This window comes from Carcharhinus amblyrhynchos, chromosome 9, assembly GCF_965287045.1.
Source record: "Carcharhinus amblyrhynchos chromosome 9, sCarAmb.v2.hapA, whole genome shotgun sequence".
Classification (NCBI taxonomy): domain Eukaryota; kingdom Metazoa; phylum Chordata; class Chondrichthyes; order Carcharhiniformes; family Carcharhinidae; genus Carcharhinus; species Carcharhinus amblyrhynchos.
In genome coordinates, this window is record NC_137332.1 from 79,354,475 (window position 1) to 79,381,436 (window position 26,962).

Here is a 26,962-nt window from a genome sequence, read left to right on the forward strand (position 1 = left end):
TCTGTTTCACCCAGGTTCCACTAATTACACACTATCGATTACAATCTTAACCTTTACCTATGAGATGTTACTGATGTTTGAGGCAAGCTGTTCCATTCTTCCTTTATGCATTAAAGTGTCTCCAACCTGCATTCCAGCTCAATAACTGAACCAGAGACATCAAAGCAGATATATTTGTTCTGGATTGTGTCACTGTCCACAAAACCCCCACATACTACAGTTTAGACACTCAACCTCACGTCTCAGTTTAGATTAGCTACATTATATCTACTCCTTAGTTTTGTTGTAAGTTTATCTTTCTCAGCACACTAACTTGAACTTAGCAGTACATATTGTTCAAAACATAAAATCCTTATTGTCTCAAGCTTATATGAATGGACAGAAGCACTAGTAGCCAAAAACAGCACCTCCTTTTTCTTCTTCGCCAAATTCCCACACTCATCAAATTTCTGACCTTTACATCTGATTAACACTAGTTTTTCCATGGTCACTCAGTATATTAGCATACCCTGCTTACTCTGTCTGCCATTTTGAACCACACCGAAGTTGGAGATACTGACATAGATTCCTGCACATCATAATCAGTATCCATTCAGGCAACCACTTACAATTGATTGGCAGGCAATTTCTGTCAACAAGCTTTCGCGTTAAATTCAAAATCCACAACTATGTTTCAGTTTCAGAAATACCTATAGTTACCAAAGTTATTGTCGCATTCAGCAAATTCCTGTCTCTTGCTCTCTTTTAAAATTATACTCTTTTCATAATCAATCTGACCCCCAGTGTTTGACAAACAAAGCTTTGGTAAGTATTTATTTCAGTACAGATTCAACTTGCACAATAGCAAATCAATGTTTAAAAATATAATTACATTTACACAGAAAACTCCATCCCATTAAATTTCATCAGTTGGAAGAACATTTTTTAGCTGTCAGTGGATTAATTTGTTTATAATAACTAAAGACAACTAGAATTCTGAATGGTGAAAGCCTGAAATAAAAACAGAAGATGATGAAGTCAGAAGATGAATCAAAAAAGGTTAAAGTTTTGGCTTAGATCCTTGATCAAAATTTACAAGGTTGCAAACTAGGTGATTAATATACAAAATTTATTTCCTGTTCATGAATTCCGGGTGCATAATTTCTCACGTTAATAAAATCAGTGCAAATCTTTTAATGTACCCCAGACTTTTCAGTGATGTTTACAGCCTTTCGTTTCAATTTCTTTTTCAGGTCGGACTGGCAATATGGCATGTGCAATACGACTCCACAATCCACCAAATTTATCAGCATCCAGAATATTATACTGCCCAGCTTTGCCAGAGATGGAAAATTTCATCACGAGAAAATCATAGACCATCTCTTCCAGAAGACTAAAGCTTAAAAATGGGTCCAGTTCCTTCTCATCCATTAAAACGGTGATCATTAGAGAAACATCTTTAAAGGCTGCATTTTCATGATCACAGTACTTATAGAACAGAAGGGTAGATGGAGGTGGGAGATCTTGGAAATGATGAATAATAGCTGATTTTCTACCTTCACCAAAGCCAGAAGTCAGCTGACTATCTAGTTCTAGTTTAACGTCATCGCTGTTTAAAAACCTTTTGCTAGATCCATCAATTTCCATAATTTTGGAATTGAAAGCTGAGGCGTAGGCTTCAGCGATTCTGCCTGTGAGGCAACGCATTGTCTCCTCCGCATCCGTAGCAGCTGCAAACATTAGGATGGAGGGCTCAGAATGCACAGTCATGTTAATATGTTTCTGCAACATAATCCTGCTTCTTTTCCACAGTTGGTCTTCCTGATTTGGAAAACTCTTTTGCACCTCATAAAAATTCTGTAAGAATATATTGAGCATGTCTTTCACACCTTCAGGCTCATGTTGGTTCTGAAATTGCGATATGATATAGGCGATTAGAACCAACAGCACTGGTACAAATAACATAGTGAACCGTTGACCTTTGGAGAGAGAAAGAAGATTCAGTAGCTTTACAGGTAACAAGTATAATGTTCACACAGTAATATCAAATCAAAATCCACAGGATGCTAATTTTTTTTAAATTCATGGGACATAGGCATTGTTGGCTGGCTAGCATTTTCTGTCCATCCCTTGATGTCCTTGAGAAGGCGGTGAACTAGTGGCTTGCTAGGCTATTTTGGTAGCTGGATACATAATAAACAGAAAGTTAATAGTAAGAAAGATATAAAGTGCAGAAAGGAAAGCAATATTAACAGTATTATCAAATCAGGAGACTCAGAAAGTACAAAGATACAAAGCAATGATTCCAGACTGTATTTTCAAGTGTAGAGTTGGCAAGACATTGCACATTGATAGGAGAGGCTTATTCCATGTTATTTATGTGCCTAGCCCAATTAACGTTCTAAGCAATAGTAAGGATATTGAACTGAAAATTCAGCAATTGTAACGCCTTTGAATGTCACAAGGAAATGGTTAGATTCACTTACTGGAGATGGTTAATGCCTAGCACTTGATAAAGCTAAGAACAATCAAAGTTAATTGAAAACAAAGTTACCCAATCCTCAATTTTTTTCACAGACTCATGAAAATTTCCCCATCATTAATAGTGTATTTTGATCAAGTACTCTCAGATAGATTATGGGTACAAACTTACTAAGAAAACTTGAAGTGTCAAAAAAAATCAGAAAACGGAAGCAATTTGTACTGGTCTTTTTGGCGTGACTCTCTAAAAATACTAATTATGCACACACACTATGCACAGCCAGCCAGTTGTCTGTGTGGAGTTGCATATTCTCCTCGTGTCTGCGTGGGTTTCCTCCAGGTGCTCTGGTTTCCTCCCACAGTCCAAAGATATGCGGGTTAGGTTGATTGGCCATGTTAAAATTGCCTCTTAGTGTCCCGCGATGCGAAGGCTAGAGGGATTAGCAGGTAGAATATGTAGGGATACGGGGGTAGGGCCTGATGGGATTGTGGTCAGTGCAGACTCGATGGGCCAAATGGCCTTCTTCTGCACTGTAGAGTTTCTATAATTCTATGAGTCAGTGACGTCAGAACAAGGCATCCAAAAAACTAGCCCCATGGTTCGCCAGTGGGGAGCTAGGATGAATGCTGGACGCCATGAAGCCCTGAAAGTCCTTTGCTTCACCTGTACATAATCCAGCAAGATCATGTTCTGTTGTTGGTATGGATTTTATCCTGGATCACATGCACAAAACTGCAGTGAAAGCTGAAATCACTTGGGTGATTTGATGCAAATGCATTGGTCCACAGTTTTGACAGTAACATAAGTTAAGAAAAGGGAAAACAAATGTTTCTAACCACTTGAAATATAACACTTATACCTATTTGAAGTGGTCGATAAGAATTTGCATTTCACTAAAATTATAAAACTGCTACAATTATGCGTTGTCATCAAAAAATTGACTTTTTTGCCTTTGGCCACTGACATCTCTGATACTTCGTAAACTTTTTCTTAGCAAATTTAATCACAATACTTTTTGTTACTTTATCAGCCTAGGCTAACTACTGACCTGGTATTGTACATGGACACACTTGTTATCTAGAGTTTGGTGTTGGACAGAGAGAACATATCCCCTTTTCTACTTGCTCTGACGCTTTTTGTTCAACTCATGTCCAACCCTTGTTGCCCCTTGTGATTCTTGCCCTTAGATTCTGGCTTGTCTTCTTGAGCCCTGGAGTTTTCCATTCTTACTCATGTTAGTCTTTTTAGAGTGGAACTGTGGATGGAGATATTTGTGTGATGGGGGAAAAAAGGAATAGGCGGGATTCTTTTGTTCGGGGGGGGGGGGGGGGGGGGGGGGGGAAATAAACTGGACGAAATAAAGAAGGGGCCTGAGAGAGGGAGATTTGTATAGAATCTCAAAATATTCTGTAAATGCCGAGAGCAGTAGTGGTTAACCCGAGAGATGTTCAGGCCCTTTAGGGGATGATGGGAGTTATCGGTGTGTGAGAGAGCGCCAGATATTGTGAGTAAGTTAAGGGGCAGAATCTCCGGGCCCACTCGCTGCTGGGCAGAATCTTGATGGCCCAGAGAATCGGGTGTTGGGCATAAAATAAGTTTTGTGCCCACCACGATGCTCCCAACCCACCTTGCCAGCTCCAATCAAGTTCCCGCCCATAGCAGGTAGCAAGCCCAATAACTATGCAAACCTGCTAACTGTAATACATCAGTGGGTTTGACAGCCCATTCACCAGTCCCCCGCCATTCACTCTTTCTCCAGCAGGAAATGCATATGGATGTTCATCGAGAACAGTTCTGTCCCGATGGTGAGACGGGCAATACCATTTGGAAGAAATGTAAGCTTCTGAGGTATTACACTTATTGGTAACAATAAATTTAATAGTGACATCTCAAAATTGCACAATTGACAGTGTTCCTGAGCTAATAGTGCCAAATATCATCTATGCCCATACCCTCCCCCTATATCTTGGTGTGTCCCCAAAACACACAATTGAGGTGGAGGTGACCTTCGATGCTCTGATGCTTGACTTGCCCTTGGCAGTGTCCTCTGGAGGGCCCCAACCTACTTTCAAGTAGCACTGTTCTATTCACTGCGTCAGAGGTGCGCCAGGCTCTGGAAGGGCAGTGTCAGATTGGCAGGTTATTCCCAGGGTCTCCTGGGTGGGAAGGCCCCAGGATGTGCATCAGCAGGTCCTTCCTTCAGGTGTTCATAGGCCCCTGGCTCACTCCATGGGATAGAGGTGCAGCTAGAATGAGATCCAGGAGCTTCACTGTACTCTGGCACTGGTACTTATGGATGTTTATCAGTAACTGCACTTTACAGTTGAAGCCATCAGCCATGGAACTTAGGGACTGAGCCATACTTCTGACATCTCCCCACCATGTATCTGATTTCAAGCCCTAAGCTTTGCACAAAGGCCCCCACCCTTGCAGTGTTGGCCTGGGTGTCTAATATTGCTGGCACAATCTCCTTGACAGAAGGCTTTGGAAACTCCTCCAGTCAGCCTTGCAGTTGCAGGAGTGTCACTGACACCCCTTCCTGGTATTGCTGCCTCTGCCTTTGCATATCAAGCAGCTGAAGGATGAATGACTCCAAAGTCACGGAACACAGCTGACTCATGGGATCCAGCAGACCCCTAACTGTTCAAACCCTGGACATTCCTGCCTCCACCTGATGTGCATCTGAACCCCTGTAACTAATGTTAAGAGCTGAATATTAATCAGCTTTGCATTCTGTCCAATATACAGAATATTAATTTCCCTCTCATCCTGAGAACCCTCTGTGCACTGTGGAGGTTATAAAGTTCCTTTTGAATTCCTAACTTACTTTTCAATTGTGGATTTGGGAAAAACAGAAGATATGAAGTTAGGAACAATGATTGCTAATTCTAAACCAAGAGATTCCTGGGTCTGAAATCCTCTTTTTAAACAGTTTCTAAAATTCAAAATACAGAAAGAAAGTTCCAGGATATGATGCTAAATTGAGTGTTTTCAGGTAAATTCTGTGTACAATAGTACCAAGGAAAATGTGATGATCTTTTTGGTAATGTGGAAGTGCACAACCAGCACGGAACAGGATGAAGTTTTGTTCCAATCTCAAGCAACTGTCTCTCCCAATGTCTGGCAACAGTCCCGCCCATGCCTGTTTCAAACACGACCCCACCCACGGCCGATGCTCCCCACCATCAAGTGAGCTACATCCTGCTGTGTATGGGATCAAAGGTTCCATCCCTTCAGGCCATAAACCTTGGCAGTTCCAATATGGCAATGCCCTCCTGGCATAGTACAAGGGCAGTGTCAGGACAGAGTCCAGCCACATCTCTGACCTCCAGGGGGCTGCAATGACCTGAAAGCCCTCCAGCATGTTCACCATGCCTGGTCTCTGGTTTTAGAGACGAATAGTAATTCCCATCAGCTCTACGTCAAGCAGTTTGTTGGTATGAGCATTAATTTTCCGCAACAATTATTCTCAGAGCTGAATTTGAATATTTAAACCAACATTAATCTATGCTAGTCTGGTTCACCTCTTACTGGGCATGAACCAGATTACATCACCAGCTGAGGGCAGTGAGAATCTCAATATTCTCAACTTCAAAAAGTTCAGCTGCAAGTTTTGTTGAGCATGAGGCACCAATGTGCTAATGCAATAATACCAAAGCAACAGGCCCAAAGATCCTATTGTGCCTCTAGGATAGCAAGATAATTTGTGCATTGATGTACATACAGCTGAAATCTGCTTCCATCTGGTTATATGAGGATGCAGGAACAGAACAGGAGGCAAGGAATTGCTCTCCGTTCTGCCAAATTTTATTAAGGCACTGCAGAAAATTACAGAGTAAATTATGTGCCTGTATTTTTATTTTGGGAAAAGTCATTGGCTTTTCCAGAAAGAATAAAATTTCTATAAAGACAGCTGAGCACCTGATTAAAATCAAGAGCTGAATAGAGCTTTGCATTCCGCCCAATTTTCATTACAGTCTCTCTTGCAACAATCTCCAATGCAAATGGCTACTTGTACTGAAGCTTATCAATATCATCTGCTCTCTTTATCGGAATATTAATCAGTCAAAAATACTTTCAGAACAATAGCAACTATCTGCTCAATTCTTCAGCATAAACAATTAGATTCATCTATCACACCATGTTTTAGTGCACACACACTGATTAACACTGGCATTGCACCTCCTTTTTGCCTTCACATGGTTTGAGGGACCAACTGGAACTGAGAGTAAGTGATCACCCCAGAGGGTGGAGTCTTCCCTCAGGCAGAATACACCTGGAAGCCATGTAGTAAGAATGTAAGGACTGGAGAAACCAGGCAGGCTCCAAGGCAGTTGAGGACTGCAAACCTCGATACCAAATTTCTCTTTATCAATAAATATCTTTTGTTTCTAACAATATCTGAAGTCTTTGATGATGCCAGAAATACAGCAAGACATTTCACAACACCAGGTTAAAGTCCAACAGGTTTATTTGGTAGCAAAAGCCACTAACTTTCAGAGCGCTGCCCCCTCGTCAGGTGAGTAGGAGTTCTATTCACAAACATGGCATATAGCAGAGTCGCTAAGCAGAAACTGATAGCCAAGTTCCACACACATGAGGACGGCTCAACCACAACCTTGGGTTCATGTCACACTGTCTGTAACCCCCACAACTTGCCTGGGCTTGCAAAATACACATCTCTTTATGCTCTCTCCACTCACATTGTCTGTACCTTTAAGACTTGATTACCTGTAAAGACTCACATTCCAACCATTATTTTGTAAATTGAGTTTGTGTCTTTATATGCCCTGGTTGTGAACAGAACTCACTCTCACCTGACAAAGGAGCAGTGCTCCGAAAGCCAGTGGCTTGTGCTACCAAATAAACCTGTTGGACTTTAACCTGGTGTTGTGAGACTTCGTACTGTGGTGACCCTAGTCCAACACCAGCATCTCCACATGATGCCAGAAATGCCAGTGCATAACAGTAACCTTCAGAACATTACTTTCAACTTTTAAAACTTCACTCCAGGTTTTGCCTAAACATGAGACACAAATATGCAGATGCATTTACACCAATGCAACAGGCCTCAATAGCATATGGTGTAATATCTGTATTAACGTACATGCAGCTGGTTGTATAGGGAGGCAGCAACAGAACAGAAGGTGACAACTTGCTTTCTGTTCTGCAAAATTTTCAATTTTATTGAGATATTGAGAGAAATTTCAGATTAAATTATGTGCCTTCATTATATTGAGAAGAGTAAATGACATGTTCAGAAAGAACAAAGTTTCGATCAAAGGTACCTTAGTATCTATCATTAAAGTCACCTGCTGAATATTAATGAGTACTGCATTCTGTCCAATGTACAGAATGTTTATTTTCCTCATCAACCAGCATCTCTTCTACATTTTTACCTTGTTTTTTTTCATGGGGTGGAGTTTCACTTTCAGCCTCAGCATTTCGCGATTCCGCCTCATTTATTTTCTGCTCCTCTGATCTGCTTTCTAACGCAATTAGAAGAAATGCAGTTAAGAGCAAATAGCATGAATTCCAAACAGTCAGCCCACTTTCGCCACAGGAGAGAAGAGTGCCACAGGCTGAAAATTGAGCGTATAATAGTGGTGAGGAAAATATGATGATCTGTTTGGTAACGTGGAGGTGCTCAGGCAGCAGGGAACAGCTGCAGTTTTCACCCAAATCTTAATTGGCTGGTCAAGAAACTCAGAGCAAATTGTGTGACAATATTCTTCTACCAGGCAGAGTAAATTTGGTGAAGAAACACTATACTGATCACAACTGGACATTTTTGTCTGCAGAAGAAATGGTTGCAAATGATCTATTCAATCGGTAAAACACAGGAAATAGTTCTCCACTCCATTTTTACCTTGATTTTCTTCACTGCCTTGAGTTGCATTTTCGTTCTCAGCTTTTGGTGATACTGGCTGATTTTTTTCCTGCTTCACAGATCTGAATTCTAAGATAATCAGAAGAAACATAGGTTCGAGCAAATAGCATCTTGTAAACACAGAGGGTGTGATTTTCCAAAAAAAAAGGGACAAAGTGTCATGTCTGGCTGCCAGTTCCTTGAGCACAATCCCAATTGCAATCCTCTCCAACTTATTCATTTTTATGGAGGGAGTGGTGATTTGCAATGTTAATGACAGGGCCAGGCCTAAAGAGTGGCAAGGCCAGCTCCTCAGGTGAACGCTACAATCACAAAATGAAGTTAAAGATTCCCACCTCTCTCCTCCAATGTTTTTCATCAGTCCACCTCCACTGTCCTGTCAATGCCAATGTCAATACCCTTTCCCCCCTGCCAATGCCGATATGAAGCCCCCTTCCCTCCCTTAAGCGAGCAGGATCTCGCAATGGGATCACCTAAGGTATCACATCGTTAGGCCCGGCCCTTTAAGGCCACACCACTTGATAGTTCCAAGCTGGCAATGCCGACCTGCCAAGGTATTAGCCAGGGGCTGCAATGGCCTGTAAGCTCCCCGTGTGTTCATTACGTCAAGTCTCCTTTTTGGAGACCAATAGTGATGCCTGCTGGCTTCACGTCACGCCAGTTGGTGGGAGCATTAATTTTCCTTGACAATTTGTCTTGAAGCTGAACTTGAATATTTAAATCATCATTAATGTATGCTAATTCGGTTCACACCCTCACTGGGCATGAACCATATTACATCGCCGACTGTCGGCAGTGAGAATCTCAACATGAGATCTTCTCGTCCCAAATCCCAATATAGTCTCTCTTGCGAGAGTCTCCGATGTCAATAGCTACCTATACTGAAGTTTATCAATATCATCTGCTCTCTTTATCTGAATATTAATCAGTCAAAAATAATTTCAATACAATAGCACCTATCTGCTCTATTTTTCAGCATAAACAATTAGATTCATCTATCACACCATATTTTAGTGCACACACTCTGATTAACACTATTACTGCACCTCCCTTTTACCTTCACGTGACTTGAGGGACCAATGGGAATTCAGAGTAAGCCATCACCCCAGAGGATGGCGTTTTCCCTCAGGTACAGTACATCTGGAAACCATGTAGTAAGAATGAAAGGACTGGAGTAGCCAGGCAGGCTCCAAGGCAGCTGAGGGCTGCAAACCTCAATACCAAGTTTCTCTTTATCAATAAATATCTTTCATTCCTAACAACGTCTGAGGTCTTTGACAAAGCCTTAAATACAGTAAGAAGTCTCACAACACCAGGTTAAAGTCCAACAGGTTTACGTGGTAGCAAAAGCCACCAGCTTTCAAAGAGCTGCCCTTCGTCAGGTGAGTCTATTCGCAAACAGGGCATAAAGCAGAGTCGCTAAGTAGAAACCGATAGCCAAGTTCCACACAGGAGAACGGTTCAACCGGGATCTTGAGTTTATGTTACACTATCTGTAACCCCCACGACTTGCCTGGGATTGCAAAATCTCACTAACTGTCTTGTCTGGAGAATATAAACATCTCCTTAATACTCTCTCCACTCACATTGTCTGTACCTTTAAGACTTGATTACCTGTAAAGACTCGCATTCCAACCATTATTTTGTACATTGAGTTTGTGTCTTTATATGCCCTGGTTGTGAACAGAACTCCCACTCATTTGATGAAGGGGCAGTGCTCTGAAAGCCGGTAGCTTGTGCTACCAAATAAACCTGTTGGACTTTAACCTGGTGTTGTGAGACTTCGTACTGTGGTTACCACAGTCCAACGCCAGCATCTCCACATGATGCCAGAAATGCCAGTGTATAACAGTAAGCTTCAGAACATTACTTTCAACTTTTAAAAATTCCACCCCAGGTTTTGCCTAAACATGAGACACAAATATGCAGATGCATTTACACCAATGCAACAGGCCTCAGGAGCATATGGTGTAATATCTGTATTAACGTACATGCAGCTGGTTGTATAGGGAGGCAGCAACAGAACAGAAGGTGACAACTTGCTTTCTGCTCTGCAAAATTTTCAATTTTATTGAGATATTGAGAGAAATTTCAGATTAAATTATGTGCCTTCATTATATTGAGAAGAGTAAATGACATGTTCAGAAAGAACAAAGTTTCGATCAAAGGTACCTTAGTATCTATCATTAAAGTCACCTGCTGAATATTAATGAGTACTGCATTCTGTCCAATGTACAGAATGTTTATTTTCCTCATCAACCAGCATCTCTTCTACATTTTTACCTTGTTTTTTTTCATGGGGTGGAGTTTCACTTTCAGCCTCAGCATTTCGCGATTCCGCCTCATTTATTTTCTGCTCCTCTGATCTGCTTTCTAACACAATTAGAAGAAATGCAGTTAAGAGCAAATAGCATGAATTCCAAACAGTCAGCCCACTTTCGCCACAGGAGAGAAGAGTGCCACAGGCTGAAAATTGAGCGTATAATAGTGGTGAGGAAAATATGATGATCTGTTTGGTAACGTGGAGGTGCTCAGGCAGCAGGGAACAGCTGCAGTTTTCACCCAAATCTTAATTGGCTGGTCAAGAAACTCAGAGCAAATTGTGTGACAATATTCTTCTACCAGGCAGAGTAAATTTGATGAAGAAACACTACACTGATCACAACTGGACATTTTCGTCTGCAAAAGAAATGGTTGCAAATGATCTATCCAATCTGTAAAACACAGGAAACAGTTCTCCACTTTTACCTTGATTTTCTTCACTGGCCTGAGTTGTACTTTCATCCTCAACTTCTGGCAATTCTGCCCTATTTCTTTCTCGCTTCACTGATCTGAATTCTAAGACAATCAGAAAAAACACAGTTAAGACCAAATAGCATTTTGGAAATACATTGGGCAAAATTCTCAAAAAAACACTCAATGTCATCTCTGGTCACTGGTTCCACGAGTACGATCCCAATTGCAATCCCCTCCGACTCGCTCTTTTTATGGAGGGGGTGATGATTTGCAACAAGAATATCAGGGGCAGGGCCTAAAGGTGCCGGCGAGACTTATTCATCAGGGGATGTCCAACCACAAAATGAGGTTAAAGACTCCCTCTGTCTCTCCCAATGTCTGGCATCAGCCCTGCCCATGCCTGTTTCAAGCACTACCCCACGCCCAGCTGACGCCAGTATCAGAGACTCCGCTCCCCATCATCTAGTGAACTACATCCTCTGTGCGTGGGATCATCAAAGGCTCCATCCCTTCAGGCCGTAAACCTTGGCAGTTCCAATATGGCAAAGCTCTCCTGGCATTGTACAAGGGTAGTGTCAGGACAGAATCCAGCCACGTCTCTGACCTCCTGGGGGCTGCAATGACCTGAAAGCCCTCCAGCATGTTCATCGCGCCTGGTCTCTGGTTTTGGAGACAAATAGTAATTCCCATCAGCTCTACGTCAAGCAGTTTGTTGGTATGAGCATTAATTTTCCCTAACAATTATTCCAAGAGCTGAATTTGAACATTTAAACCATCATTCATCTATGCTAATCTGGTTCACCCCTCACTGGGCACGAACCAGGTTACATCACCAATCTCAATATTTTCAACTTCGAAAAGTTCAGCTGCAAATTTTGTCGAGCATGAGGCACCAACGTACTAAACAATAATACCAAAGCAACAGGCCCAAAGGTCCTATTGTGCCTCGAGGATAGCAGGATAATTTGTGCATTGATGTATATACAGCTGAAATCTGCTTCCATCTGGTTGTATGAGGATGCAGGAATAGAACAGGAGGCAAGGACTTGCTCTCTGTTTTGCCAAATTTTGCTCAGGCATTGCAGAAAATTAGAGTAAATTATGTGCTTGTATTCTTATTTTGGGAAAAGTCATTGGCTTTTCCAGAAAGAATAACAGCTGAGAACCTGATTAAAATCAAGAGCTGAATAGAGCTTTGCATTCCGCCCAATATTCATTACAGTCTCTCTTGCAACAATCTCCGATGCGAATGGCTACTTATACTGAAGCTTATCAATATCATCTGCTCTCTTTATCTGAATATTAATCAGTCAAAAATACTTTCAGAACAATAGCAACTATCTGCTCAATTCTTCAGCATAAACAATTAGATTCATCTATCACACCATGTTTTAGTGCACACACTCTGATTAACACTGCTATTGCACCTCCCTTTTACCTTCACATGGTTTGAGGGACCGATTGGAACTGAGAGTAAGTGATCACCCCAGAGGGTGGAGTCTTCCCTCAGGCAGAATACACCTGGAAGCCATGTAGTAAGAATGTAAGGGCTGGAGAAACCAGGCAGGCTCCAAGGCAGTTGGGGACTGCAAAATCAATACCAAGTTTCTCTTTATCAACAAATATCTTTCATTCCTAACAATGTCTGAAGTCTTTGACGATGCCAGGAATACAGCAAGACATCTCACAACACCAGGTTAAAGTCCAACAGGTTTATCTGGTAGCAAAAACCACTAGCTTTCGGAGCCCTGCCCCTTCGTCAGGTGAGTGGGAGTTCTATTCACAAACAAGGCATAAAGCAGTGTTGCTAAGTAGAGACTGATAGCCAAGTTCCACACACATGAGGACGGCTCAACCAGGACCTTGGGTTCTTGTCACACTGTCTGTAACCCCCACGACTTGCCTGGGCTTGCAAAATACACATCTCTTTAATGCTCTCTCCACTCACATTGTCTGTATCTTTAAGACTTGATTACCTGTAAAGACGCACATTCCAACCATTACTTTGTAAATTGAGTTTGTGTCTTTATATGCCCTGTTTGTGAACAGGACTCCCACTCATCTGATGAAGGAGCAGTGCTCCGAAAGCTAGTGGCTCATGCTACCAAATATACCTGTTGGACTTTAACCCGGTGTTGTGAGACTTCTTACTGCATTTATGCAAGTCCAACGTCGGCATCGCCACATGATGCGAGAAATTGCAGAACCTTCAGAACATTACTTTCAACTTTTAAAACTTCACTTCAGGTTTTGCCTAAGCATGAGACGCAAATGTGCAGATGCATTTACAACAACGCAACAGGCCTCAATATCACATGATGTAATATCTGTATTAATGTACATGCAGCTGCTTATATAGGGAGGCAGTGACACAGCAGATGTTGACGACTTGCTTTCTGTTCTGCAAAATTTTCAATTTTATTGAGATATTGAGAGAAATTTCAGAATAAATTATATGCCTTTATAATATTGAGAAGAGTAAATGACATGTTCAGAAAGAACAAAGTTTTTATCAAAGATAGCTTATTGTCTATGATTAAAGTCACAAGCTGAATATTAATGTGTACTGCATTCTGTCCAATGTACAGAATGTTTATTTTCCTCATCAACCAGCATCTCCTCTACATTTTTACCTTGTTTTCTTTCATGGGGTGGAGTTTCACTTTCAGCCTCAGCATTTTGCGATTCCACTTCATTTATTTTCTGCTCCTCTGATCTGCTTTCTAACACAATTAGAAGAAATGCAGTTAAGAGCAAATAGCATTAATTCCAAACAGTCAGCCCACTTTCGCCACAGGAGAGAAGAGTGCCACAGGCTGAAAATTGAGTGTATAATAGTGGCGAGGAAAATATGATGATCTGTTTGGTAACGTGGAGGTACACGGCCAGCAGAGGACAGGTGCAATTTTCTCCCAAATTTTAATTGGCTGGACAAGAAACTCAGAGCAAATTGTGTGACAACATTCTTCTACCAGGCAGAGTAAATTTGGTGAAGAAACACTATACTGATCACAACTGGGCATTTTTGTCTGCAGAAGAAATGGTTGCAAATGATCTATTCAATCTGTAAAACACAGGAAATAGTTCTCCACTCCATTTTTACCTTGATTTTCTTCACTGCCTTGAGTTGCATTTTCGTTCTCAGCTTTTGGTGATACTGGCTGATTTTTTTCCTGCTTCACAGATCTGAATTCTAAGATAATCAGAAGAAACATAGGTTCGAGCAAATAGCATCTTGTAAACACAGAGGGTGTGATTTTCCAAAAAAAAGGGACAAAGTGTCATGTCTGGCTGCCAGTTCCTTGAGCACAATCCCAATTGCAATCCTCTCCAACTTATTCATTTTTATGGAGGGAGTGGTGATTTGCAATGTTAATGACAGGGCCAGGCCTAAAGAGTGGCAAGGCCAGCTCCTCAGGTGAACGCTACAATCACAAAATGAAGTTAAAGATTCCCACCTCTCTCCTCCAATGTTTTTCATCAGTCCACCTCCACTGTCCTGTCAATGCCAATGTCAATACCCTTTCCCCCCTGCCAATGCCGATATGAAGCCCCCTTCCCTCCCTTAAGCGAGCAGGATCTCGCAATGGGATCACCTAAGGTATCACATCGTTAGGCCCGGCCCTTTAAGGCCACACCACTTGATAGTTCCAACCTGGCAATGCCGACCTGCCAAGGTATTAGCCAGGGGCTGCAATGGCCTGTAAGCTCCCCGTGTGTTCATTACGTCAAGTCTCCTTTTTGGAGACCAATAGTGATGCCTGCTGGCTTCACGTCACGCCAGTTGGTGGGAGCATTAATTTTCCTTGACAATTTGTCTTGAAGCTGAACTTGAATATTTAAATCATCATTAATGTATGCTAATTCGGTTCACACCCTCACTGGGCATGAACCATATTACATCGCCGACTGTCGGCAGTGAGAATCTCAACATGAGATCTTCTCGTCCCAAATCCCAATACAGTCTCTCTTGCGAGAGTCTCCGATGTCAATAGCTACCTATACTGAAGTTTATCAATATCATCTGCTCTCTTTATCTGAATATTAATCAGTCAAAAATAATTTCAATACAATAGCACCTATCCGCTCTATTTTTCAGCATAAACAATTAGATTCATCTATCACACCATATTTTAGTGCACACACTCTGATTAACACTATTACTGCACCTCCCTTTTACCTTCACGTGACTTGAGGGACCAATGGGAATTCAGAGTAAGCCATCACCCCAGAGGATGGCGTTTTCCCTCAGGTACAGTACATCTGGAAACCATGTAGTAAGAATGAAAGGACTGGAGTAGCCAGGCAGGCTCCAAGGCAGCTGAGGGCTGCAAACCTCGATACCAAGTTTCTCTTTATCAATAAATATCTTTCATTCCTAACAACGTCTGAGGTCTTTGACAAAGCCTTAAATACAGTAAGAAGTCTCACAACACCAGGTTAAAGTCCAACAGGTTTACGTGGTAGCAAAAGCCACCAGCTTTCAAAGAGCTGCCCTTCGTCAGGTGAGTCTATTCGCAAACAGGGCATAAAGCAGAGTCGCTAAGTAGAAACCGATAGCCAAGTTCCACACAGGAGAACGGCTCAACCGGGATCTTGAGTTTATGTTACACTATCTGTAACCCCCACGACTTGCCTGGGATTGCAAAATCTCACTAACTGTCTTGTCTGGAGAATATAAACATCTCCTTAATACTCTCTCCACTCACATTGTCTGTACCTTTAAGACTTGATTACCTGTAAAGACTCGCATTCCAACCATTATTTTGTACATTGAGTTTGTGTCTTTATATGCCCTGGTTGTGAACAGAACTCCCACTCATTTGATGAAGGGGCAGTGCTCTGAAAGCCGGTAGCTTGTGCTACCAAATAAACCTGTTGGACTTTAACCTGGTGTTGTGAGACTTCGTACTGTGGTTACCACAGTCCAACGCCAGCATCTCCACATGATGCCAGAAATGCCAGTGTATAACAGTAAGCTTCAGAACATTACTTTCAACTTTTAAAAATTCCACCCCAGGTTTTGCCTAAACATGAGACACAAATATGCAGATGCATTTACACCAATGCAACAGGCCTCAATAGCATATGGTGTAATATCTGTATTAACGTACATGCAGCTGGTTTGTAGGGAGGCAGCAACAGAACAGAAGGTGACAACTTGCTTTCTGTTCTGCAAAATTTTCAATTTTATTGAGATATTGAGAGAAATTTCAGATTAAATTATGTGCCTTCATTATATTGAGAAGAGTAAATGACATGTTCAGAAAGAACAAAGTTTCGATCAAAGGTACCTTAGTATCTATCATTAAAGTCACCTGCTGAATATTAATGAGTACTGCATTCTGTCCAATGTACAGAATGTTTATTTTCCTCATCAACCAGCATCTCTTCTACATTTTTACCTTGTTTTTTTTCATGGGGTGGAGTTTCACTTTCAGCCTCAGCATTTCGCGATTCCGCCTCATTTATTTTCTGCTCCTCTGATCTGCTTTCTAACACAATTAGAAGAAATGCAGTTAAGAGCAAATAGCATGAATTCCAAACAGTCAGCCCACTTTCGCCACAGGAGAGAAGAGTGCCACAGGCTGAAAATTGAGCGTATAATAGTGGTGAGGAAAATATGATGATCTGTTTGGTAACGTGGAGGTGCTCAGGCAGCAGGGAACAGCTGCAGTTTTCACCCAAATCTTAATTGGCTGGTCAAGAAACTCAGAGCAAATTGTGTGACAATATTCTTCTACCAGGCAGAGTAAATTTGATGAAGAAACACTACACTGATCACAACTGGACATTTTCGTCTGCAGAAGAAATGGTTGCAAATGATCTACCCAATCTGTAAAACACAGGAATCAGTTCTCCACTTTTACCTTGATTTTCTTCACTGGCCTGAGTTGTACTTTCATCCTCAACTTCTGGCAATTCTGCCCTATTTCTTTCTCGCTTCACTGATCTGAATTCTAAGACAATCAGAAAAAACACAGTTAAGACCAAATAGCATTTTGGAAATACATTGGGCAAAATTCTCAAAAAAACACTCAATGTCATCTCTGGTCACTGGTTCCATGAGTACGATCCCAATTGCAATCCCCTCCGACTCGCTCTTTTTATGGAGGGGGTGATGATTTGCAACAAGAATATCAGGGGCAGGGCCTAAAGGTGCCGGCGAGACTTATTCATCAGGGGATGTCCAACCACAAAATGAGGTTAAAGACTCCCTTCTGTCTCTCCCAAATGTCCGGCATCAGTCCTGCCCATGCCTGTTTCAAGCACTACCCCACGCCCAGCTGACGCCAGTATCAGAGACTCCGCTCCCCATCATCTAGTGAACTACATCCTCTGTGCGTGGGATCATCAAAGGCTCCATCCCTTCAGGCCGTAAACCTTGGCAGTTCCAATATGGCAAAGCTCTCCTGGCATTGTACAAGGGTAGTGTCAGGACAGAATCCAGCCACGTCTCTGACCTCCTGGGGGCTGCAATGACCTGAAAGCCCTCCAGCATGTTCATCGCGCCTGGTCTCTGGTTTTGGAGACAAATAGTAATTCCCATCAGCTCTACGTCAAGCAGTTTGTTGGTATGAGCATTAATTTTCCCTAACAATTATTCCAAGAGCTGAATTTGAACATTTAAACCATCATTCATCTATGCTAATCTGGTTCACCCCTCACTGGGCACGAACCAGGTTACATCACCAATCTCAATATTTTCAACTTCGAAAAGTTCAGCTGCAAATTTTGTCGAGCATGAGGCACCAACGTACTAAACAATAATACCAAAGCAACAGGCCCAAAGGTCCTATTGTGCCTCGAGGATAGCAGGATAATTTGTGCATTGATGTATATACAGCTGAAATCTGCTTCCATCTGGTTGTATGAGGATGCAGGAATAGAACAGGAGGCAAGGACTTGCTCTCTGTTTTGCCAAATTTTGCTCAGGCATTGCAGAAAATTAGAGTAAATTATGTGCTTGTATTCTTATTTTGGGAAAAGTCATTGGCTTTTCCAGAAAGAATAACAGCTGAGAACCTGATTAAAATCAAGAGCTGAATAGAGCTTTGCATTCCGCCCAATATTCATTACAGTCTCTCTTGCAACAATCTCCGATGCGAATGGCTACTTATACTGAAGCTTATCAATATCATCTGCTCTCTTTATCTGAATATTAATCAGTCAAAAATACTTTCAGAACAATAGCAACTATCTGCTCAATTCTTCAGCATAAACAATTAGATTCATCTATCACACCATGTTTTAGTGCACACACTCTGATTAACACTGCTATTGCACCTCCCTTTTACCTTCACATGGTTTGAGGGACCGATTGGAACTGAGAGTAAGTGATCACCCCAGAGGGTGGAGTCTTCCCTCAGGCAGAATACACCTGGAAGCCATGTAGTAAGAATGTAAGGGCTGGAGAAACCAGGCAGGCTCCAAGGCAGTTGGGGACTGCAAAATCAATACCAAGTTTCTCTTTATCAACAAATATCTTTCATTCCTAACAATGTCTGAAGTCTTTGACGATGCCAGGAATACAGCAAGACATCTCACAACACCAGGTTAAAGTCCAACAGGTTTATCTGGTAGCAAAAACCACTAGCTTTCGGAGCCCTGCCCCTTCGTCAGGTGAGTGGGAGTTCTATTCACAAACAAGGCATAAAGCAGTGTTGCTAAGTAGAGACTGATAGCCAAGTTCCACACACATGAGGACGGCTCAACCAGGACCTTGGGTTCTTGTCACACTGTCTGTAACCCCCACGACTTGCCTGGGCTTGCAAAATACACATCTCTTTAATGCTCTCTCCACTCACATTGTCTGTATCTTTAAGACTTGATTACCTGTAAAGACGCACATTCCAACCATTACTTTGTAAATTGAGTTTGTGTCTTTATATGCCCTGTTTGTGAACAGGACTCCCACTCATCTGATGAAGGAGCAGTGCTCCGAAAGCTAGTGGCTCATGCTACCAAATATACCTGTTGGACTTTAACCCGGTGTTGTGAGACTTCTTACTGCATTTATGCAAGTCCAACGTCGGCATCGCCACATGATGCGAGAAATTGCAGAACCTTCAGAACATTACTTTCAACTTTTAAAACTTCACTTCAGGTTTTGCCTAAGCATGAGACGCAAATGTGCAGATGCATTTACAACAACGCAACAGGCCTCAATTTCACATGATGTAATATCTGTATTAATGTACATGCAGCTGCTTATATAGGGAGGCAGTGACACAGCAGATGTTGACGACTTGCTTTCTGTTCTGCAAAATTTTCAATTTTATTGAGATATTGAGAGAAATTTCAGAATAAATTATATGCCTTTATAATATTGAGAAGAGTAAATGACATGTTCAGAAAGAACAAAGTTTTTATCAAAGATAGCTTATTGTCTATGATTAAAGTCACAAGCTGAATATTAATGTGTACTGCATTCTGTCCAATGTACAGAATGTTTATTTTCCTCATCAACCAGCATCTCCTCTACATTTTTACCTTGTTTTCTTTCATGGGGTGGAGTTTCACTTTCAGCCTCAGCATTTTGCGATTCCACTTCATTTATTTTCTGCTCCTCTGATCTGCTTTCTAACACAATTAGAAGAAATGCAGTTAAGAGCAAATAGCATTAATTCCAAACAGTCAGCCCACTTTCGCCACAGGAGAGAAGAGTGCCACAGGCTGAAAATTGAGTGTATAATAGTGGCGAGGAAAATATGATGATCTGTTTGGTAACGTGGAGGTACACGGCCAGCAGAGGACAGGTGCAATTTTCTCCCAAATTTTAATTGGCTGGACAAGAAACTCAGAGCAAATTGTGTGACAACATTCTTCTACCAGGCAGAGTAAATTTGGTGAAGAAACACTATACTGATCACAACTGGGCATTTTTGTCTGCAGAAGAAATGGTTGCAAATGATCTATTCAATCTGTAAAACACAGGAAATAGTTCTCCACTCCATTTTTACCTTGATTTTCTTCACTGCCTTGAGTTGCATTTTCGTTCTCAGCTTTTGGTGATACTGGCTGATTTTTTTCCTGCTTCACAGATCTGAATTCTAAGATAATCAGAAGAAACATAGGTTCGAGCAAATAGCATCTTGTAAACACAGAGGGTGTGATTTTCCAAAAAAAAGGGACAAAGTGTCATGTCTGGCTGCCAGTTCCTTGAGCACAATCCCAATTGCAATCCTCTCCAACTTATTCATTTTTATGGAGGGAGTGGTGATTTGCAATGTTAATGACAGGGCCAGGCCTAAAGAGTGGCAAGGCCAGCTCCTCAGGTGAACGCTACAATCACAAAATGAAGTTAAAGATTCCCACCTCTCTCCTCCAATGTTTTTCATCAGTCCACCTCCACTGTCCTGTCAATGCCAATGTCAATACCCTTTCCCCCCTGCCAATGCCGATATGAAGCCCCCTTCCCTCCCTTAAGCGAGCAGGATCTCGCAATGGGATCACCTAAGGTATCACATCGTTAGGCCCGGCCCTTTAAGGCCACACCACTTGATAGTTCCAACCTGGCAATGCCGACCTGCCAAGGTATTAGCCAGGGGCTGCAATGGCCTGTAAGCTCCCCGTGTGTTCATTACGTCAAGTCTCCTTTTTGGAGACCAATAGTGATGCCTGCTGGCTTCACGTCACGCCAGTTGGTGGGAGCATTAATTTTCCTTGACAATTTGTCTTGAAGCTGAACTTGAATATTTAAATCATCATTAATGTATGCTAATTCGGTTCACACCCTCACTGGGCATGAACCATATTACATCGCCGACTGTCGGCAGTGAGAATCTCAACATGAGATCTTCTCGTCCCAAATCCCAATACAGTCTCTCTTGCGAGAGTCTCCGATGTCAATAGCTACCTATACTGAAGTTTATCAATATCATCTGCTCTCTTTATCTGAATATTAATCAGTCAAAAATAATTTCAATACAATAGTACCTATCCGCTCTATTTTTCAGCATAAACAATTAGATTCATCTATCACACCATATTTTAGTGCACACACTCTGATTAACACTATTACTGCACCTCCCTTTTACCTTCACGTGACTTGAGGGACCAATGGGAATTCAGAGTAAGCCATCACCCCAGAGGATGGCGTTTTCCCTCAGGTAGAGTACATCTGGAAACCATGTAGTAAGAATGAAAGGACTGGAGTAGCCAGGCAGGCTCCAAGGCAGCTGAGGGCTGCAAACCTCGATACCAAGTTTCTCTTTATCAATAAATATCTTTCATTCCTAACAACGTCTGAGGTCTTTGACAAAGCCTTAAATACAGTAAGAAGTCTCACAACACCAGGTTAAAGTCCAACAGGTTTACGTGGTAGCAAAAGCCACCAGCTTTCAAAGAGCTGCCCTTCGTCAGGTGAGTCTATTCGCAAACAGGGCATAAAGCAGAGTCGCTAAGTAGAAACCGATAGCCAAGTTCCACACAGGAGAACGGTTCAACCGGGATCTTGAGTTTATGTTACACTATCTGTAACCCCCACGACTTGCCTGGGATTGCAAAATCTCACTAACTGTCTTGTCTGGAGAATATAAACATCTCCTTAATACTCTCTCCACTCACATTGTCTGTACCTTTAAGACTTGATTACCTGTAAAGACTCGCATTCCAACCATTATTTTGTACATTGAGTTTGTGTCTTTATATGCCCTGGTTGTGAACAGAACTCCCACTCATTTGATGAAGGGGCAGTGCTCTGAAAGCCGGTAGCTTGTGCTACCAAATAAACCTGTTGGACTTTAACCTGGTGTTGTGAGACTTCGTACTGTGGTTACCACAGTCCAACGCCAGCATCTCCACATGATGCCAGAAATGCCAGTGTATAACAGTAAGCTTCAGAACATTACTTTCAACTTTTAAAAATTCCACCCCAGGTTTTGCCTAAACATGAGACACAAATATGCAGATGCATTTACACCAATGCAACAGGCCTCAATAGCATATGGTGTAATATCTGTATTAACGTACATGCAGCTGGTTGTATAGGGAGGCAGCAACAGAACAGAAGGTGACAACTTGCTTTCTGTTCTGCAAAATTTTCAATTTTATTGAGATCTTGAGAGAAATTTCAGAGCAAATTATGTGCCTTTATTATATTAAGAGTAAATGACATGTTCAGAAAGAACAAAGTTTCTATCAAAGATGCCTTAGTATCTATGATTAAAGTCACAAGCTGAGTAATAATGAGTGCTGCATTCTGTCCAATGTACAGAATGTTTATTTTCCTCATCAACCAGCATCTCCTCTACACTGTTACCTTGTTTTTTTCCATGGGGTGGAGTTTCATTTTCAGCCTCAGCATTTTGCGATTCCGCCTCATTTATTTTCTGCTCCTCTGATCCGCTTTCTAACACAATTAGAAGAAATGCAATTAAGAGCAAATAGCATGAATTCCAAACAGTCAGCCCACTTTCGCCACGGAAGAGTGCCAGGATGAAAAATCAGGAAAGGCAAATCCCTCCAGAGAGATCACATTGCACGATTTTCCTTGCCTCTCGCTGGTGACATCACGAGAGTCATGCCCACAAAGGAAGAGAACCTCATTTAAATATACTTTAATAAATTTCAATATTAACCAGCCCTGCCAAATATTGACCCCAGCTGTATTTTCAAACCTTGCCAACATGACCACATCAGTAAAGTTTTCAACACATTCACCCATATGTGAGTTTAGCCCCAGGGGGAGAGGGACACGCCAAGGCACTGGCCCTTGACAGTATGGGAGAGAGGCAAAGGTGCAAGTGATGACTGTTATTTTTGGGTGGGGGGGACTCAAAATGATGATGTGAGACACACCCACCTTTCCTGACAAGGATTCCTCTGATCTAGCAAGAAACGCCAGTTTACAGTCGGATTCTGACACTTTGCCATTTTTTGGTAAGATTCCACCCAGTGTCAGCCTGGAAAAGGTCCCAGCATCTTATAATTGCAAAAAGCATTTCCAAAACAAACCCGTGCAACAATGTGAATGATTTAAAGTCCTGAAAAAACTTTAATCAACTGAATTCTAATCATCAACAAGTGGTTCTGATGACAGCAGCTAGTGAGAGTAAAGGTTGCTGACTACCATGTGCTCTGCAGAAATTTGGGTACAACCTGCAAACAATTTCCTGCAATCTAGTGTCAACTATAATAGAATATTTGATAAAATTACAATGTGTGAAGTTCTACATTAACAGACTTGAAACCATCAATCTGGGTGGTGCTGTGGATTGCTGTAACAATCCGTCAATATCCAACTTTTATTCGCAAGTTATGTTGTCAATCACACACAAGGAACCACTGTAAGCATCAGGTTTTCTGCTTGCTTTCCAAGATCTCTCATCATCAGTTTTTGGAAATAGACTATCTCCAAACTCAGAGAAAATGGGTTATTAGCAATTCTCTTGAGGGAATTAAATGGTTCAAGCATGTTCAAATTGTACCTTCCTTCATCAGTTTGTCATTAAATGGAACTGGGAACAATCACAAATGACTGTCACATCAGTGTGGTGCCTGAATGTATTCTGATTGACAGCTTCTGATGCCAATAGCTACTTATACTGAAAATTGTCACTATCAACTTTATCCCAATATTAATCAGTCCAGAAATAAATTCAGTTCAACAGTAGCTACCTTCTAAATTATTTCCCACATCATTCTGAGTACTTCTGTGCACTGTGGAGGTTGCAAAGTTCCTATTGAACCCACAGCACACTTTTCACTTCTGATTTGAGAAAAGCAGAAGAAATGAAGTTAGGAACAATCATTGCCAGTTCCAAACCAATCGAATCCTGGGTCTGAAATCTTTCTTTTAAACAGTTTCTAAAGTCCTGAAAGCTTCACACAGAAACAAAACAAAAAGAAAAACTCAAGGAAGTGACTGATGCTGGCAAGAAATTGAATGCTTTCAGGTAAACTGTAAATTTACTTTCAATTGTAAAAGTAATCAATAACATCAAGGACAATGTGATGATCTGTTTGGTCATGTGGAGGTGCATGGCCAGCAGGGAACCGGGTGAAGTTTGTCCCAATCTCAATTAGTTGGACAAAAGACTCCGAGCAAATAGTGCAACAACATTCTTCTACCAGGCACACTATATGGCATTTGGTGAGGAAACACTGAATTCTGATTAGAACTGGACATTATTGTCTATGAAGAAATGGTTGCAAATGATTTATTCACTCTGTCAAACACAGGAAATCGTTCTCCTTTCCATTTTTACCTTGATTTTTTCCACTGGCTTGAGTTACATTTACATCCTCCTCAGCTTTTGGTGATTCTGGCCGATTCAGTTCCTGCTTCACAGATCTGATTTCTAAGACAATGAGAAGAAACACATGTAAGATCAAATAGCATTTTCTAAATGTAGTGGACATAATTCTCACAAGAAATTACTAAGTATCACTCTGGCCCACAGGTCTATGGGTAATCCTCTCCCACTTCGTCATTTGTAAGGGGAGTGTGGTGGTGGGTGATGATTTACAGTGTAAATGACAGGGACAAGGCCTAAAGATGCTGGCAAGGCCTGCTCCTCAGGGAGTGCCGCAATCTCAAAATGAGATTAAAGATTCCCCTTTGCCTCCTTTACTGTCTGGCTACAGGCCCTACCAATGGCGATATCAAGCCCACTCCCCAGTGTTAGAGACCACACCCTCATCCCCAATATCAAACAAGCAATAAAGTGGGTTTCCCACAAACTCTTAAGGGAAGGCTGCCTCAATCAGTTAAGCGGCTCAAACATTTTCAGACTGTACCTCTCTCTCTTCATTGGTTTTGTCATTAAATGGAACAACAGAGAACAATCACAAATGACGTCTGTGTCAGCATGGTGCCTGAATGTGTTCCGATTGACAGCTTCTGATGCCGACAGCTATTTATACTGAAGTTTATTAACATCATTTGCTTTCTTTATCCTAATATTAACCGGTTGAAAATACATTCAGTACGATAATACCTAACTGCTGAATTCTTAGATGTAAGCAACAAGGTGCATATATCACACTATGTTTTGATGCCATGCGGACTATTTAAATAACACTACCACTGCATCTCCCTCTTACCTTAAACTTCTCTATATTATTCTCAATTTTTAAAAGTTCCGCTCCAAGTTATGGGGAGTAAGACACACCAACGTGCTAATGCAATTATACCATTGCAACAGATCATATTGTGTCTCTAGGATACCAGGATAATTTATACATTGATGTACACACAGCTGAAATCTGATTCTATCTGGTTGTATGAGGAGGCAGGGATGGAAGAGAAAGCGAAGACCTTCTCTCTGCTTTGCCAAACACGCAATTTTGTTATGGCATTGAGGAAAATTTCAGAGTAAACTATGTGTCTGTGTTCTTATACTGGGAAGAGTGAATGGCATGTTTAGAAAGAACGAGGTTTCTATCGAAGAAACACAGATAAGACCAAACAAAATGTTGTAATCACAGCTGGGGGCACATCACCAAAGAAATAACTAAATGTCATCTCTGGCTGCTGAGTCTGTGGGCGTGATGCCAATTGCAATCCCCTCCCAGTTAGTCATTTTTAATGAGATGGGGATGATTTGCAATGTGAAGGATGGGGGCAGGGCCTAAAGTTGCCTTCAAAGCTTTTCCTCAGGGAGTGCTCAGATCTCAAATTGAGGTTAAAGACTCAGCCCCACCTCCTTCAATATCCGACATCAGATCCACCCAATACCCCACCAATGCTGGTACCAAAGACCCACCCTCAAGTGAGCAAGACCCCGCTATGGGCTCAAAGTCCCCACTCCTTCAAGCCACATCCTGTCACTGTTCCAACCTGGCAATGCTAATCTGCCAGGCTACCGGGGTAGTGCCAGGGAATGTGCTGCCATGTTCCTGACCACTCAGGGGCTGCAATGGCCTGCAAGCCCCCCCAGCGGGGTCCATCATGTCGGTCTCCATTTTTGGAGACCAACAGTGGTTCCCATCGGCTTCATGTCACGCTGATTGGTGGGAGCATTCATTTTTACTGACAATTTCTCTTAAAGCTGAATTTGAATATTTAAGTCATCATTAATGTATGTAATGTATGTAGTGTAATGTACGTATGTAATCATCATTAATGCACACCCTCACTGGGCATGAACCAGATTACATCGCCAGCAGGGGATGGGGAGAATTTCAAAATGAGGTCTTCCCTTTGCAAATCTCATGAGAGTCCCTGGCCATAGCAGGACTTCTGACAGTGTGGGCTGGGCCAGGAGTCGCCCCTGTGTCTTCTGTTAAAAAGGGGCTAAAATCTCATAATTGCTAAAATCACTTCTCAGACAAACCTCTGCATCAATGCAAACTATGTAACGTCCTGAAACAGAACATTTAGAACTGAAATCTAATCAGGTCTTGTTGGACAGATGATCTGTCCAATAATGTATAGTAGATATGATCAACAGGTCTGATGACAGCAGCTGGTGAGAGTAAAGCTTGCTGACTACCATGTGCTCTGCAAAGATATGTGTAAAACATGCAAATGATTACCTGCAACGTAATGTGAATTATAATAGAATATTTGATTAAATTACAATGCGTGAACCACTGTACCACAGACTTGAAAGCATCAGTCTGGGTGGTGCTGTGGATTGCTGTACCAAAATGTCAATATTCAACTTTTACTGGCAGGTTATATTGTCAATCATACACAAGGAACAAGCATAAGCTCAAAATGGGTCAGGTATTGTGCTTGCTTTCTCACATCTCTGGTCATCAGCTTTTGGAAACAACCGAAGTAGTCTGCCCAGCTTCCACAGTCCCTCAATGCTGACTATGTGGCTTCCACGTGCATTCTGCCTGAGGGAAGACTCCACTATCTGGGGTGATCACTCACTCTTGGTTGCCAATGTTCCCTGAGCCAGGTGATGGGAAAAGGGAGG

The 26,962-nt window shown here is 41.8% G+C and overlaps 1 protein-coding gene across 10 annotated transcripts in view; it reads right to left on the reverse strand.

The window, feature by feature from the left end:
* Positions 1-785: 785 nt before the first annotated feature.
* Positions 786-26,962, reverse strand: part of LOC145347951 (uncharacterized) — a 31,252-nt gene continuing 5,075 nt past the window's right edge. The window contains exons 3-15 of one of the 10 annotated variants that reach the window (XM_080195944.1): positions 24,299-24,391; positions 22,351-22,440; positions 20,051-20,140; positions 19,581-19,670; positions 16,958-17,047; positions 16,493-16,582; positions 14,191-14,280; positions 13,721-13,810; positions 11,100-11,189; positions 10,635-10,724; positions 8,331-8,420; positions 7,861-7,950; positions 786-1,958 (exon numbers count right to left, since the gene is read on the reverse strand). In XM_080195944.1, coding sequence (XP_080052070.1) covers positions 1,192-1,958; positions 7,861-7,950; positions 8,331-8,420; positions 10,635-10,724; positions 11,100-11,189; positions 13,721-13,810; positions 14,191-14,280; positions 16,493-16,582; positions 16,958-17,047; positions 19,581-19,670; positions 20,051-20,140; positions 22,351-22,440; positions 24,299-24,391 — 1,850 coding nt within the window. In that variant the 3' untranslated portion in view covers positions 786-1,191. The remainder of the gene's footprint in view (positions 1,959-7,860; positions 7,951-8,330; positions 8,421-10,634; positions 10,725-11,099; positions 11,190-13,720; positions 13,811-14,190; positions 14,281-16,492; positions 16,583-16,957; positions 17,048-19,580; positions 19,671-20,050; positions 20,141-22,350; positions 22,441-24,298; positions 24,392-26,962) is intronic. The other 9 variants (XM_080195954.1, XM_080195947.1, XM_080195946.1 and 6 more) reach the window with 9 other exon arrangements.